This window comes from Podospora pseudoanserina, chromosome 5 (genome assembly GCF_035222485.1).
Source record: "Podospora pseudoanserina strain CBS 124.78 chromosome 5, whole genome shotgun sequence".
In the NCBI taxonomy this organism is placed as follows: domain Eukaryota; kingdom Fungi; phylum Ascomycota; class Sordariomycetes; order Sordariales; family Podosporaceae; genus Podospora; species Podospora pseudoanserina.
Window position 1 is genome coordinate 99,820 of NC_085924.1, and position 15,273 is coordinate 115,092.

The window sequence follows — 15,273 nt, forward strand, 5'->3', positions numbered from 1 at the left end:
GCGTCCAGGTCCCTAAAGAAGCAATAACCTCACCAAGGTCTCGAAAAGCCACTACTATATAAAGACACTATTTTAAGCAATGCCTTTCGATTGTTTTTTATCCCCGAGGACGGGCAATCTATTCTGCCGGGTCTTGCATCGGCAGCCCGCTTAGGTTCTCTGCATCCGAACCACTCAGATTGCTTAATGCCCGCCCCTCCCCCCTTTTCTCCCCCTGAGCCTGGACTATGGCGTCCTACCTAACCACCTAGGCAGGACACCACCAGCTATCATGACAAACAAATAAATGGAAATGTGGCAATTGAAAGCCAAAGGTTCTTGTTCAATCAGAAGATTTTCCTGCCGGTAGAGATCAATCCGGCAAGAGTGTGGATCGCAAGTGGCAACGCCGGATAAATGCCCCCAACGCAAGACATCATCATCTCTTTAACACCCGCCGGTACCAAACCTCAAAAAATAAATTGCTCGGAGCCTCGGAGGCGTACCGAAAACTCGACAGAACCACGCTTCGGCTTGAGCGTTGAACCGCCACAAGTGCCACGTTGGTACCCGGACTTGTTGGTTGACCCAGCGTGACGATATCAACCTGAATCTATCGCACGCTACCTTGCCAAGACACTCTCCCGTTAGACAACTAGCGGTACCCGAACCCGATGATAAGTATCTCCGATGCTTCGGGTTTTTTTGGGCCCGTCCGTGTTGCAAGACACACGACTGCGAGACCTGAGGAACGATAATGCCTTTTGATCAAATTTTTCTTCTTCATTCAGCTCCTGCCGAGATATGAATCCCAGGCAGCAGACTCACGGCTAAGATTATCCTATCCCAAAGCGTGGCCTGATCATATTACCGCCTCCTTTCTCTTCCCCTAATCCTCCGTCGCAATTCCATCCGGCCACCCATAGATAGTGATGACATTCGTTCCCATGAATGATGTCAAGGGGAAAAAAAGAAAAGGAAAAAAAAACCCAAAAAAAAAAAGAAAAACCAACCCCTTCAAAGCCAGCTCCCTCAAATATGCAGAGCATCAATATTCGCAGCAATGTACTGCTTGGCCCCCTCACGGAAATCATCCTTCAGATACCCGTTCCGGTTGTTGAAGAACTGAATGAGCCTCTTGTCCTTGGTGTTCCACGTCGGCCAGTTCTCCTTCACCTTGCTCTTGGCGCTCGTGCCGCCCGACGCGTCGTTGGGGTCGAGGTTGTAGACAAAGTTGGCATAAAAGTTCTGGATGCTCTTGCTCGCGTAGTTGGGCAGGATGCCATAAAAGACCTGCAGCAAGTCGCTGCCGTGGAAAGTGCCCAGGATGGGGGTGCCCTCATTGTAGCTGGCCAGGTAGGACCAGACGGGGACGTTGGGGTTGGCGGCGATGGCGTACTCGATGAACACACGGCGGGTGAGCGTGAAGACGATGTCGCCGAGGAGAGCAGCCAGGCGCTTGAAGCCGGGGTAGATCTCGTTGAAGAGGCCGGAACCAAAGGGTGAGCCGGCTGAGATCAGGGGCGAGTACTGGCTGACCAGGCCCTTGACCTGTTGCGCGGTGGCGCCGTGGAAGAAGTATCCCCTGAGGTAGTCTTCGAGGCGGCTGGTGGTGGTGACATTCTTCTGGAAAAGCGAGAAGAGGGTGCCCTCGTCTTCTTGGTCGCCGATGATCATGGGCACGGCGGCGTACTTGCCAGCCTTGACAAGACGGTCGGCGCTGTCGGTCAGAGCAACACCGTCAGGGCGAGGCAGGTAAGAAAGAGCCACCGAGCTGTAGGAGAGGATGGCCGGGACAGAGTTGGCGGTCTCGAGGAAAGTCTCGTAGGGCAAGTTGCGCAGGCAGTTGAGGGTGTCAGCAGCACCGCCGCAACCGGAACGGGCAACCACAGTGTCGTAGATCTCCTGGCCCTTGGGGCAGTCGACGGGGTCAGCAGGGACAATGCTGCCCGAGTTCATGATGGCACCGCGGAACAGGGGCTTGCCCTTGTAATTGATGTTGCCGTCGTAGAGAGACATCTGGTTCCACACAGAAATGGCACCGGCCGACTCGCCCCAGATGGTGACCTTATCTGGGTCACCGCCAAACGCAGCAATGTTGTCGGCGACCCACTCAAGACCCATGCGCTGGTCAAGATGGCCAAGGTTGGCAGAGCCGTCCTGGAGGACTTCCTTGCCGGGCATGAAACCAAAGGCGCCCACACGATAGTTGACAGCAACAAACACGTAGGGCTTACCGGCGGCCATGGCATTGGAGACAAGCGGGCCTCCGTCATACATGGAGCTCCATCCAAGCTGCATGAAATGTTAGTCAAATGTTCTGAGCTTTCTCACCTTAAGGCTTTTTGCTTACCTCGAAACCACCACCGTAGATCCAAAACAGGACTGGCAACTTATCGCCGGCCTTGGTGCCAGCTGGGCGGATCACGTTGATGTTCAAGCAGTCCTCACTGATCTTGAGTGCCTTTTGAAACAGGGCAGTGTTGACAACCGTATCAATGACTTTGGCGAGCAGATCCTCCGAGTCGGTATCGGCCAAGAACTGAGGGCAGGCAGCGGCGATGCCGCCAGCGTCGTATGTGCCGAACGAAGCGGTGGTTCTGACGGGAGGCTTGAGGCGGAGAGGACCAACGGGGGCTTCGGCGAAGGGAATGCCATTGAAGGCTTCCGTGTTGATGCGGCTGACACCGACAACATTGCCCTGAGCAATCGAGACAGTGGGCCTGGCTCTCTTCTCCAAAACCTGAGTGGGAGGCTCAGGGGGGGCAGCGAGGGCCTGGCCAACGAGGGCCGCGGCGGCGACGAGAGTGGCGACGCCCTTCATGGTGTTTGCCGGACAAGAGGGAACAGGAAGGGGTGAGAGGAAGATGGATGAGATTCCCTGGCTGACGAGTCCTCATACCCAAGGAGGGCGGCGAGGGACGAGATCTATATAGCTCTTCTGCTATTCCATCTTGTTCAACAGCCACGGAGTTTGTGTCCACCTGTAATCTCAACGACAAGAGCTTGTACCCGCCTTGCTGCACTCCACCATCGTGGGTCACCGTGACATGGCAGGGCTTCCCCAGAAAAAGCTCCCATGTACATACGCGGACATGGTCTCCACCAAGCCAGCTGACTGACTGGCATCAAGGAGATATGTACAGGATGGGCAAGCGGCCGCGGGCAGCATCGGGCGGACTGCCGTTGCGGTACCGCTCCGAGGCGCAGTGATCTGGTTTTGGGGTTTCACTCTGAGCGGCTCTGGGTTTGTATGTACAGTCCAGGAAACAAATGATTGTTAGGACAAGACAGGAAGTCTGGGGTCCTGCACCAACAGCCATTGGAGGCTAGGGTGGTACCGCGAGATTCTGGGGGTTGGGTATGAAAACCTCCCACTCGCCCAGCCCTTGCCGTGGGGGAAGGCAATGGCCGAGAACGCCAGTGGTCACCTGGCGGTCTGGCGGATGATGGAAGGTGGTACTGAGAATGTCTAGCGCTCCCTCTTACGCGCATCCAGTAGTTAATGAGTCGAAGAGAAAGCAGAGTGGAAAGGCGCAAGAAAGCAGTCGACAAAAACACTGCGAAGCCGTCGTCAACCGTACTCCAACGGGCATGTGAAGAAGCTTTTGGTGCCTGACGCTAGAGGAGCCTCGGCTTGAGGGGATAGGTTGGACCGTTAGAAAGAAAGCTGATAAGTTGCGGTAAGTAGATCGTGTGCTGTAGATCCATTTCCTCGACTGGCCGGTACGCTAGAGGAAAGGCACTATCGAGGCACACTTCCCCGCAATCCGTACTCGCGCTCGCAACGGTCCTGCGTGAGGGGTAAAAGTGGCAGTCAACGCCTTGGAAAGAATAAGATCTTGGAACGACGGCCCTGAATCACCGGGGTGTGAGGTGGTCAAGCGAGGATATGGTGGTGAGGATCAGGGAAACTGTTGAGGAAAAGTGGATCTTTTGGATTCAAAGAACTGAGTGATATCAAGGTAATTATTGTTTTTACCGCCTCGAGCGTCAAGGTACCTTACCCACGAGGGCTATTCCATACAGCGCCTTGTGTGTACCCGCGACAGTGGAAGAGTCGGACAGTGCAGTCGGTGCGAGATGTGCCAGCGCCCGGTCCCTGCTGCAACGTGGGAAGTTGGAAGGCACGGGACGGGAGTTGAGCTGAGGTTGACTTCGGACGGATCTGGGGAAGTTGTGCTCAGGGTGGGGTTGTCGAAGAGTTGGGGAAGATATTGCGGGGAAGCCGGCCCTCTTTTCCCAATCCGTTTGCGACAGCCGACGCCATTCAGGTCTGGGGGAAGGCATTCGTCGCTCCGCCATCCATGAATAGCTCCTTGGCACTATGACGGCAGACCATCCGTAGTCTGTACAATGGCCACTCGTGAGTTCAACGTTTGACAAGGGCTCAAGGAAAAAAGAATTCAGACTCGGGTATCCACCGACTGACACGATGTTGCAAAGCAGTCTGTTGGCCAATATAGCGACTCGTCCACGTCTCCACGATGGTAATCGGGAATTACAACACAAAAGCCCGAGACTCGGAAGGGCACAAAATGCCAGGGCCCACCACCCGTACACAGTCGCCGATATCCCATGGAAGTCCACAGCATTAGAGCTAGACTGAGCTCGTACGATCTTCGAGTCTCGAGTCTCGGAGCATCCTCCACTCAATCACAATCCCGTCCTAGACTCTTCATGTTCCCCGATGACGAACACGAACCGCCCCTGCCACCGTCGTGCTGCCCTGCCTTCCAGGTTGTTGGAGAAGCCCAAGTGCGGGGGGGGGTGTATTAGTGCCTGGCCAAGCTCATCACAGTAGGAATCTCTTGTTTGAATTCTCCGACGACGGGTGGCGCCGGTACCTAGTCAACTCATCAACCTTCATCTCCAACTTTCAGATGTCAATCACATCAAGGTCAGGATGCTGCCGAGGTGCGAATGCCATCTCAAAGTAAACAAGGATTTCTTCTGGCAGTTAGGGTCGAGGGTTTGTATGTTTTTGATATCAAGCTGTGACTTGCCTTGCCTTACCCCGGAGCCCAGGACACCTAGAAGCAGCTCACACACTGAACACGATTAGAGACAAGAAAACACCACCATCTACGTTGCCAGGAAGACTCTCAGTGCCATTCACAAGCCAAATCTACACCTCCCAAGAACTAGCTCCAGTAGAGACACCAGAACCAACAGATGGAGGGGAGGAGGTCACCGAAAGAAAAAGCTAATGCACCCCGCACCCGCCAGACTACGCTAAGGACGTTGTATAGGTACATGTCTTCCCCAGATTTCCACAAGTGAGGTTGGCCGTGATTTTTATTAGCAACTAGGATGTCACCTTACCCGAGACTCAGGTACGTTTTGAGCATGTGAAAAGGCGCTCAACTGGGACAACCAGGTATCTAACTTGGAAAAGGCCCTGCCCTGACGATCTGTCGTCAGGCATCCGGCTACTTCCCTTTTCAGCAAGGAGTTGTTTTACCCCTGAACATCGGAATAAAGTAAGTACAAAGCTGGAAATGCTTGCGATGTTAGGGAGCCCATGGCATCTGGTCCGTTCCCACTTAGATATTCAGATCGAGATGCTTTTCTCCTGCCTTCCTTTGGGTACCTATAACACTGTTTCCAGGTCAGTTCCCAGTTCACCCTAAATCGCAAGTGATGCACGGTACGTATATGGGAGCCATTGACCAATGTTTGTCTCTTGAATCCAATACAGTGCATTTGCCGGCAGCTTTTGATTCCATGAAGCGGGGAACGACTAGTTGGCAGAAGGTATCATCTTTTCATCTGTTGCCGAAATAATTGTTATCATACCTAGGTAAAGCTCAAGCAGTCGCCCTGAAATACAGCTCTTTCCCATGTCCCCAGTATGGTAAAGCGTTCAGCTTGTTCATCAATGAAGGAATACTTTTCGTAACTGGCAGAATTGGATGTCTTCACACGCTAAAGTATCTTATCTTTCTGGACGTCTTCGCCCTTCGAGCGGACATTAAAAGAGTAATAATGACCTGTCAAGAATAGGTGCCCAGTTCAGCTACATGTACCTTTTTAGTGTTGTTCTATATCTGTACTCGAAGAAGGTAGTTAGCTTCCAAGAACGCTACCTCTTCAAAATATGTTGTCCTTGGCTCTTTCATGTCTGTCTTGGTTCAAGTATCATCTTATGATCTTGCTATTCGCCGGGCCTTCAGAATCGGCCTGTCAGCCCCAGCGAGTGGTGTTGAAAATCTTGGCAACTCGATTTGCTTTTTCAAGTTCACATTTGGCTCTGATGGCTTGCTATGCTATAGCAGGTACTATATACTAATAGGCATCGTCAGCTTCCTCTGCAGAACATCAAGAGATGGCCCATGCTCCACCGTTGCTTCTTCCGCCGAGATTGATGTCATTGCCGCTGCAGGATCCCATGAGGCTCGCAGGGATCTGCAACGGGCCGCAGCCGTGACAGCTTCAGACGAATGAACCCTTGGTCTTAGCCACCCTTGCCAGACGGCATTCCACAGTGGGGACACTTTTCCTTTCCAATTCCTTCATGATAATGCGGCAGGAGAAAACAATCATGAGAGAAAACGCCGATGTCATGTCCAAAGAGAAAAGCTGTCATCAAGGCTGTGACAAAACCATTGCTGGCCCATCCATGGCCGACAGCTTGTGCATAAGAAGTGCAAGAGATATCTAATAAGCCTCCGTAATCCCAAATCCAGTCAACGCCTGCCTACCATCATGCTTCATCATCCACTGCGTATCAGGCGCGTTTATGCCCTTGTCCAGGCTTCCAACCATTGCTATAAGAAAGCAAAGCGGGGTATCCGTGGGCACATGTACAATACATCAAAAATCGAAAAAAAAAACACCCCCTTGCTATTTACAGTCGACTCATTCCCTTTTCGTTTCATTTCAGCTCCGTCATCCCTTCCCTGTGATGTTCGAGTGTGTTGTGATGATGCGGCGAAAATCAGGCAGAGCAAAAGCAAAAAGCTAGGAAGATCAATCCTAGCAAACCTCCAAGGTCCCAACCGACCTCGCCGTCCGTCTCCTCTTAGCACTTGGACTGAGCAGAGGTCGGTCGTCCGAGCTGGGAGGCTCCTCCTCAAAACTACTGTTCAACATTTCCTCAAGGGGTTGCCTTTCCTTATCACGACGCCGCTTGAGCTTGCGCTGGCTGATGATGTGAGCAAAAACAGGCAGTTGCTCGGGCGTAGGCTCGACGAGGGGGCCGTGAAGGTCGATGAACTCCGGGTTGTCAAATGGTGAAACCCCTGAGATCTCTGACCCGAGGGCCTTGGCAAGACGTTCCTTGAGGCCGAGAATAGGCCACACCTTGACTGGCGTGTAGGTGATCTTCATACCGAGCCCGTCTTCACTGTCGACCAAAGGGGTCTTGTGAGGGGTCATGAACCTCTCCAAGAATGCTGCGGTGATGACGGCCGTATAGACAATGAAGTGGGGGTCGTTTTCTTGTCCCTCGTCGTGGGTGATGAGCTGGACCTTGATGTCACGGAACTGCGGCATGCGCAATCGAACACCCCTCTGGCTATCATGCGCCGAGCTGCTCGGCGTCATCCTACCACTGTAGGCGGGTATGCGGTAAAAGTGTGCTTGCGCCATAGCGAGAAGGGTGGCAACGATGTAGGGGTCATGGTCGATGTTGGCGGGGATCAAGAGCTTGGAGCGCAAGGCCTGCAGCCGTGCAACAGGCTCGTTGAATATGCCGTTGGGGCCAGAAGCAATGCGGAAGAGGTTCTTGCGAATGGCGGCAAGTTGCGACCGGTTGACATAAGCCAGAATAGGGAGGTTTGGCGCATACTCGGAGTCGGATCTCACGAGTGTGTGTGGATCCAGTGTAGCCATGGAGTCGAACGAGGCATCCCGGCTGGCAGCGCTCTTCCAGACACAGGGCAAACGAACCGCTTTTCGGAAGGCCTTCATGCCGAAGAAGAGGTCGAGTTCGGCCGATGTCTTTGCCTTGGACAAGGTGTGAGGGAAGAGGGTCGACATGACATGCTTGATGGCGCGATTCTTGCAAAAGAGCTTGGTAGGCGACGGGTCGGCCTGGACGAGCACCTGCAGCTCTGTCGTCAAGACGCGCGCCATGTGGGAGGGCTCAAGCCATCTGCCGTCGAGGTTCTCTGGGACAGGCTTCTCAATGGTGGGGTGCCTGTCGAACTGGACGCCAAGGAGTTCCGAGTGCCGGTCAGTCCAGCACATGGGCATGGCGTAGAGGGAAGTGCCTGCATTGTCGTGCATGATGTCGTACAGAGAGCCTGGATCGGGACGTATGATGCGGGTGCCGGGCCGCGGACCACGGCGTGATGAACGGGCCTTGGGACTTGCCGGCTTCGGCTGGGACCTTGGTATTGGTTCCGGGGCCGGAGGGGACACTGAGCGACTGTTGAGTTGAGGCGGGGTGGGTTCGGTGATGCGACGGGGCGAGGAGCCCGCGTCGCGTGAAGTTGTCGTCATGAGAGCAATGTTGCGCAGCTGACCCAGAAAGCTGCCGCTGAAGAGAGAGCTGTCGGAGGAGCAACGGGGTAGCGCGTGTCAGTAGGGAGTGCCTATGGCGCTGCTGATATGGAATTTCGACTTACTCAATTGCGAGCATGGAGCGGATCGGTGTTTGTGGTCGCCTTGAGGCTTACCAGGGGTGGCGGTGGGTGGATTCTCTGGCAGCCCTGTTGACGCGATTTTCGTAACGGGACCCCACAGGAAAACACACCTACACCCACAAAATGTACCGAATCCAAGGAAAGCGATCAGGCGATGAGGTGGCAGAAAATGGCAAACTGTCGTGTGTTGTTGTTATCGTGATGCGACAGCAGCAGTGTGTCTTCTTTGTCCACCAAGAGCTGGGCAGGACGGGAAAGGGCTGGGTTTAAGAAACGCGGCCGGGCAGGGCACGGGGGGTGGGAGAAAACCCCCTCTCCATGATGAGAGCCCGCCCTGCCTGCTGCGGGCGTGGCGACCGCCCACACAATTTGCACTTCTGCAGCCAACAGGCTTGCATTGTGCCCCGATTGTGCCGGTTGCAGCGACACGCTAGTACACGGAATCCCGTGACATGGTCGCCCAATGCGGCTTAGCCCGGCAACCAGGCATCGACGTGTTCGATCGCAGCCCAGCCACGAGCCCGAAATCCTCAACGTTTTCGTCACCATCGGGCCTTTGGGCTCTTGGTGTCTCAAGATTTGAGATCTCTTTCTCTTGTGTTCACCACCAAGATGTGCAGAACACCCAGAACACCCAGAACACCCGCAAAAAGAAAAGCAATCTCGGAGCACTCTATCTAGCTGAATGTCACTTTCATCATGCGTGACCAAGGATGACCAAGGTCCGACAGGAAGGAGGGCACACAAAACCGCAAATGTTTGGCGTCATCAGATGAATTGCCAAGAAAGGGTCACCTTTCGTTTAACCGGGGTGAGCCGACCAATTAAGCCGGGCTTATCCACACTCGCCGCCCCATTGCTCGCACAGCCGCTCGCAGGAAGTGGTGTGGCTGCCTGCGATGAGTCTTGGTGTGTCACGTGTGTAAGGTAACCAAAGAAGTCTTGATGCCTGAAGCCACAAGCTGATAAACTCACGAGCCACCTAGCCCGGGAGATGGTGAGCCACAGCGCCACATTTCAAACAGTCTCCACTTTCGACGTCAGGGTTCCAGGTTGACCATGTGCCAGATCTCCCAGCAACAGCCTGGCGAAGCACCAAAGTCAACCCCGCAAGGCTGCGACCGTTGATTGATTGACCTAAGCTGCGTAAGCCGAGTTGGCACTGAAGCTCCAAGCTCCCTGACGAGAACCGCATTCGCATTCCATCACACATCAAAACAAGCTGCTCTGTTCAGAGCGCAAGGCCGTCAAGATGCCAGTACGCAAACTGCCATTCCCAAATCCAATTCACTTCGAGCCCCTATCTCCGAGCTGGCTTCGTCCCACCGCCTTCACCCCCTATTTCCCAAGCTCTACCTTTGCCAGCCAGCTCGCTAACATGTCTCCCACCGCCACCACCAGGCCTATAACTCCATGTTCAACACCGACCCCAACCCGCCCCGTTTAATAGGCAACTTCCCCCTCCTCCCCCTCCGAACCAAGATCCGCGGCCCCGTCTACCCGCTCCCTTTCCCCGAGCCGGCCCTCCCCGAGAATGAGTCCCCCGACCAGGACTCAGAGTCCTACGACATCCTCGACGAGGTCCTCGCTCTCTTCCGCGCCAACACCTTCTTCCGCAACTTTGAGATCCAGGGCCATGCCGACCGGCTGCTAATCTATGGCATTTGGTTCGTCTCGGACTGCCTGGGCAAGATCAAGCCGACGGCGTCGAGGAGGGAGGCGACCAAGGAGGTGAACAACTTGGCGTTGGATACCAACTTTGCCATTCCGGGCGACCCGAGCTGGCCGTTGAGACAGGTACACTCCATTCCCTCAATGTTGCTGTGTTGAGTTGAAGGATAAGCTGACTGAATATTGGAAACCAGATGTACGAGCCTCCCCGCGACAGACAAGACGCCGAGGTCCTTAGGCAGTACATGATGCAAGTCCGACAAGAGCTGGCGGAGCGGTTGTTGGCGAGGGTCTATGCCGATGATGAGACACGACCGAGCAAGTGGTGGTTGAGCTTCACCAAGAGGAAGTTCATGGGCAAGGGTCTTTAAGCGTGTTTGTTTCTTTGATAAGACATATAACAATGTACTACAGTGATTCAAGGTGGTGAGCGGGCGCAGCACAAAATTACTTTTTAATTCTGCAAATGGTATCTATCCGACGCCAGGATGCAACCCATCCAATTTTTGCTGTGTCGAGGGCCTGGGTATCTGAGATTATAAACCCCCTCTTGAGTGATATTCCGTGTTGCTTGACCACGATTATACCTCCTCCACCTTCGCCTCACCGTCAACCTTCCGTTTCTTGGTCGGTGATGCGACATCACCTGTCGCAGCATTCTCGGGAGCCGGAGTCCCCTCCGTATCCAGAGGCGGTAAGGTGTCGGCTCTCTTCCGCTTCCCAACCGTAGCACTATCCTCCTCCTCGCCCGTCGCTGGTGTTTCAGCTGGCGTGCCCTCCCCGTCTATCTTGGCAGCCTTTTTGCTACTGCTGGGTTGAATCTTCTTGAACTTTCCTCTGGCCTCCACTCTGCCCTCGGCTGGCTTTGCCCTCCACGCAGTAAAGACATACCCGTCGGCTCCTCCACGCTCCGTCATAAGGGGATGTGTTCTCATGGGCAACACCTGCCATCTTCTGGCGCGGCTGGTCTGTATGCTCACGCCCTGAAGTAAGGTAGGATTCAACGGGAACTGCTCGTTCCCTTCCCAGCGCTCCAATTCCTCCAGGCTCTTCCCTACCGTCTCGGGCACGTTCCCGCTTGTCCAGGCGGTGCGCCGGGGGACGCTGAAGCAGTCAGCCAACGCAGCCAATGGCTCAATGGAGGGCGAGTAGATGGCAACAGGGGCTCCGCCTGCCAACAGTGGAAGGGTGTGCTTGAGAATGGAGATGGGGTCCATGGACGAGGCGCAAACTAGACCTGAGAAGTTACCGGCACGCGTTGAGTCGACAATGTACCGAGTGCGCGCAAACCGACGGCGCTTCCGGTGAAAGTTACCCCGACGGCTAGGCTTCCATGAAGCCAGCTCCTCTGCCGACGCTGTCGGTGGTTCGGTAGAATATGAGGTGTCAAGCTCAGGCTTGAGGAGTTGTAACCAGGTGAGGTTGAGGAGGTGGTTGAGAAGAGGGTGGGGTGGGTGATTTGGTGCTGTGATGTCAAAGTTCCAGTAATTGAGGAGCGAGAGGTTTGGCTGGCTGGTGCTGTGAATGACTGTGAGGGTATTGGTTTGGGAGAACGGAATGGCAAAGTCGGACCCCCTGGGCCTAACCTTTTGCTTCTTGTTGGTTGTCATCTTGGGCCTTTCAGGTACTGTCGTTTCCGGCACCACAGCTACCATGTCAACATCCCCATTTTCCTGCGCGGTTCCATTATGAGTCTGGGCGTCTGTCTTGACGTCCTGCTTGGCCTCTCTTGCCGGTGCCTGTTCAGCCACAGTCGCGTCTTCGCCCTCCTCCTCCTTTGGGTATAGCACCCCCATTCTCTCAGCCATGGCTGCCACCAACATGCCGCAGGTATCGTCAACCACCAGCCACCTGCCCTTGAGCTCATCTGGTTGAATTGGAATGCACGTCTCCTCGCCCTGGTCGGTCCGAGAGTGGGGGTCGTCAATCATGCTGTCCTCGCCGCCGTAGTGCACATTTCCCCAGCATCCGACAAGCCCAAACATTTCGGCGCGCATGTCCATGATCTTGCTAGCATCCTTCTCCTCCAACTGCCATTGCGCAAAAGTAGCGACGTCGATGGGGATGACCTGAAAGCGGCGGATGTACTTCTTCGTCTTGAGTAGCTTGTACTTGGCCAAACTGAACGTCGTCTTCTGGTCGAGGGCTGTATGAGATAACATCAGCTTGGCGATTACATCCTTGCCGGCATTGTTTCCCTCCCGCTTGAGCTCCTCGATCTCGTCGTGTGTCAACTTCTGGATGGCGCTGTCGTCGATAACTTCGCGGCCGGATCGAGCAACGATATTACCCTGCTCGTCCACCAAACTGAACTCTTCGCCCTCGGTCGCGGTCAGCACGGCATTGACATCTCGGTCTTCCGCAGTGGTCTTTCCTTCGGCCTCATCCTCTTCGGCGATGACCTCGGCGTGGAGCTCGCTGGCGGGAACGATTCGAAGACGGGAAAAAGCCTCTTCGGGAGTCTTGTCTAATACTTCGAAGGTGAGATGATACGGGCGACCGAGAACAAGGTTTGCGGGAAATGCGCCATATTTTCCTAGGGAGATCGTCCTGTTGATTCAATGTCAACAATGGCCCATGGCTTGGGCGACCAGCCGTCGCAAAGGGATGGGAAGGCGAGGGAAGAACCTACGTATCTGGAACGATTTGGATGATCTTTGTTGACCCTGAGGGCAGCTTGAGGCCAACCCAGGCATTGGGGCGGATGAGGGAATGCATGCTGTACACAGTCTCAACACGGTGAAGCTGTATTGGAAAAGGTCAGATGCAACGACATGGATGCATCAATTGCGACTCCCGTCAAGAGGCCCAGAAAAAATTTCCACCAGGGGCTGCAACCTCAGCACATTGCGGGGCGCTTTTGGCGGGGTTGGGGGACCTGGGGAGCAGGTACCTTGACGGCCACTGATAAGAAACCTGGAAGCTTATCGCTTTCACTGAACAACTGCCCGGGATAGCACGTATACTGAGAGTTAAAATCAATGACAATCTATGCATTAGTTTAATAACCAAACCCACCAGTCTACTCCAACTACTGTTTCTTGTTTCATCCACAGTCCTGTCCTTCCCGCATCTCTCGTCACCGGGCAGCCCACGTATAACATCACATCGTCCTGTCTTGAACCATTCGACTTCGGCCCTGTGTCTCCATTGACAAGCTCAACCAACAACAAAAAACCCAACAACACCCAAGCCCATGGCCAACACCAACTTCGACGTCTTTCTTTGCCAGGCCTCAGAGCTAGCCTCTTCATTGACTGTCTGCTTGGCCTGGACACAGCTCAACGATCCCGAACTGTCATGAACCTCGCCGCTCTCCGCAAAGTGCGTCCAAGTCATCAGCACTGGCCAGATCATGTGCTCAGCCTCCCGAATCGACGAGCTATTCCCCTTCTCTGTTGGGCTCGACCCAGCCGCGAAAAACAATGAGCTCCTATCCGCAGCCAGCGGGTTCACGCCGTTCTCATTCTTGCTAATCGGCGTAATCTCTACCATCCGTTGTCAGCTCAGCCTCTCGCAATAGAAGAACAAAATACTAACCATAACCCGTCCCAACAGGACTATCGCCCTCCACCCCCACCAACCTGAAATACTCCTGACAAACCGCGGGCACACTCACATCACTACAACCTCCTTCCTTCCCCCCGTTCCCCGCCAACCCATTCACCTGTAGCTGATTGATGCAATCACTCGGCAGCATCTGCTCACACCCCCCATCACCACCATCTTTCAGAATCTGACTCGTATTCCCCGTCCCCTGAACCAACCCGCCCGTGAACACCATGGCGCAAACCCTCCAGGTGCTGGCATTAAACGCCGGAACTAGCCCCTCGTCAGGCGGGATGATTTTGAGCGTCGTGGTCGTCATGAACTGCTTCTTTTTGTCGGATAGGGTAGACGCCACACCGGAAAGGGAAACATCAGGGGTGATTCCTATCTCCAACGCCCAGCCTTGCACCCGGGAGGCGGTGCCATCTGCTGCCCCGGCGGGGATGGAGAGGTTGTACCCCGTGATGGGAAATGAGGCGTTGGAGATGGAGTTGAATCCCCTGATGGTCTCGAGAAAGGGAGCAGCCGGGAGACCATAGGGGGCAGAAGACAAGGGAGAGGTGCCGCCGACAAAAGATTGGGCAAAGGAGGAGCGGGGCAGGAGCAGCATGAGGAGGGAGAGCGGGATCGAGTATGAGGACATGGCGATGATGTGCGGTTCCAAGATGGCTGTGATCTAAAGGAACAAGAAGAGAAGCTTGAAAAGGAGGTCGTCGGTCGAGTCCATTTTATGTCTCTCTCCTCCACAAACAAGGAGGGGCGAGATACACGCGCAATGTACCCAAAGCAAGCAGAGGCCTAAGAATAGAAGATTGTATTGGGCTGGTGGATTCTTGGCTGGATGGATTGGAGGCTCTGGCGCAACAACATCGGGGATCGAAAGAGAGAGAAAAGGCCGAGAGATATAGCCAGTGACAATACCACCGGCAGGATGTCTTGCAGCTTCTCGGACAATCACCTGCAAGGAGAGAGTCAGAGCACTACATACTCGGGAGCCGTGAGACGGACTAACTATGCAGGCAGAACTGTTGGCAGGTCTATGGTGAACATTGAAGAAAGTAGAACCTGTTCTTCCTTCTGGCGGGTACCCCTCCATTGGACCTTCACTTCTCCTGGACCAAATGACAAACGTCCCCAGGCCTCTGACGAAATGGCCGATCAACAGAAACACAACGGTTCCTCTAGCTATCTCGGTACCTTACCACGCTAACAGAACACAGTTCAACGGCGGAGTTGCAGCAAGGGGGGCGGAAAGCTTAATCCCACCTCGGCCGGGCCGCTGGGTTGTTAGCTCGCCGTCTTGGTGCTCGAAACCCTTGACAGATCAACCCGTGACCCCGATGCCCGGATGCTGCAGAACTCCAAAGTTGAATTCTTTGCTTGTGATCGTCCCCAACCAGTCCCTTGCCAACCGCCCCAAGATGAATGGCACGACAAGGTAGGACAATTTCTTGATTTTTCTTCTATCCACTCCCTCTTCTTC

The 15,273-nt window shown here is 54.4% G+C and overlaps 5 protein-coding genes across 5 annotated transcripts; 1 reads left to right on the forward strand and 4 right to left on the reverse strand.

Moving 5' to 3' along the window:
• Positions 1–741: 741 nt before the first annotated feature.
• Positions 742–4,183, reverse strand: QC764_502830 (uncharacterized protein). Its single transcript, XM_062947545.1, has 2 exons — positions 2,333–4,183; positions 742–2,274 (listed from the first exon to the last, which is right to left on the reverse strand). The coding sequence occupies exons 1-2, from the start codon at positions 2,801–2,803 to the stop codon at positions 1,012–1,014; spliced, it is 1,734 nt and encodes a 577-aa protein (XP_062798393.1). The 5' UTR covers positions 2,804–4,183; the 3' UTR covers positions 742–1,011.
• A 1,742-nt stretch (positions 4,184–5,925) lies between these two features.
• QC764_502820 (uncharacterized protein) lies at positions 5,926–9,267 on the reverse strand. Its single transcript, XM_062947544.1, has 3 exons — positions 8,553–9,267; positions 6,069–8,476; positions 5,926–5,998 (listed from the first exon to the last, which is right to left on the reverse strand). Exons 1-2 carry the CDS (start codon positions 8,564–8,566, stop codon positions 6,958–6,960), a joined length of 1,533 nt encoding a protein of 510 aa, XP_062798394.1. The 5' UTR covers positions 8,567–9,267; the 3' UTR covers positions 5,926–5,998; positions 6,069–6,957.
• ARC18 (subunit of the Arp2/3 complex) lies at positions 9,163–10,788 on the forward strand. Its single transcript, XM_062947543.1, has 4 exons — positions 9,163–9,492; positions 9,557–9,828; positions 9,972–10,367; positions 10,436–10,788. Exons 2-4 carry the CDS (start codon positions 9,823–9,825, stop codon positions 10,610–10,612), a joined length of 579 nt encoding a protein of 192 aa, XP_062798395.1. The 5' UTR covers positions 9,163–9,492; positions 9,557–9,822; the 3' UTR covers positions 10,613–10,788.
• TRM6 (tRNA (adenine(58)-N(1))-methyltransferase non-catalytic subunit trm6) lies at positions 10,754–13,071 on the reverse strand. Its single transcript, XM_062947542.1, has 2 exons — positions 12,874–13,071; positions 10,754–12,791 (listed from the first exon to the last, which is right to left on the reverse strand). Exons 1-2 carry the CDS (start codon positions 12,957–12,959, stop codon positions 10,823–10,825), a joined length of 2,055 nt encoding a protein of 684 aa, XP_062798396.1. The 5' UTR covers positions 12,960–13,071; the 3' UTR covers positions 10,754–10,822.
• A 329-nt stretch (positions 13,072–13,400) lies between these two features.
• Positions 13,401–14,433, reverse strand: QC764_502790 (uncharacterized protein; the record flags this gene model as incomplete). Its single annotated transcript, XM_062947541.1, has 2 exons — positions 13,401–13,739; positions 13,798–14,433. The coding sequence occupies 2 exons, from the start codon at positions 14,431–14,433 to the stop codon at positions 13,401–13,403; spliced, it is 975 nt and encodes a 324-aa protein (XP_062798397.1).
• Positions 14,434–15,273: the final 840 nt, after the last annotated feature.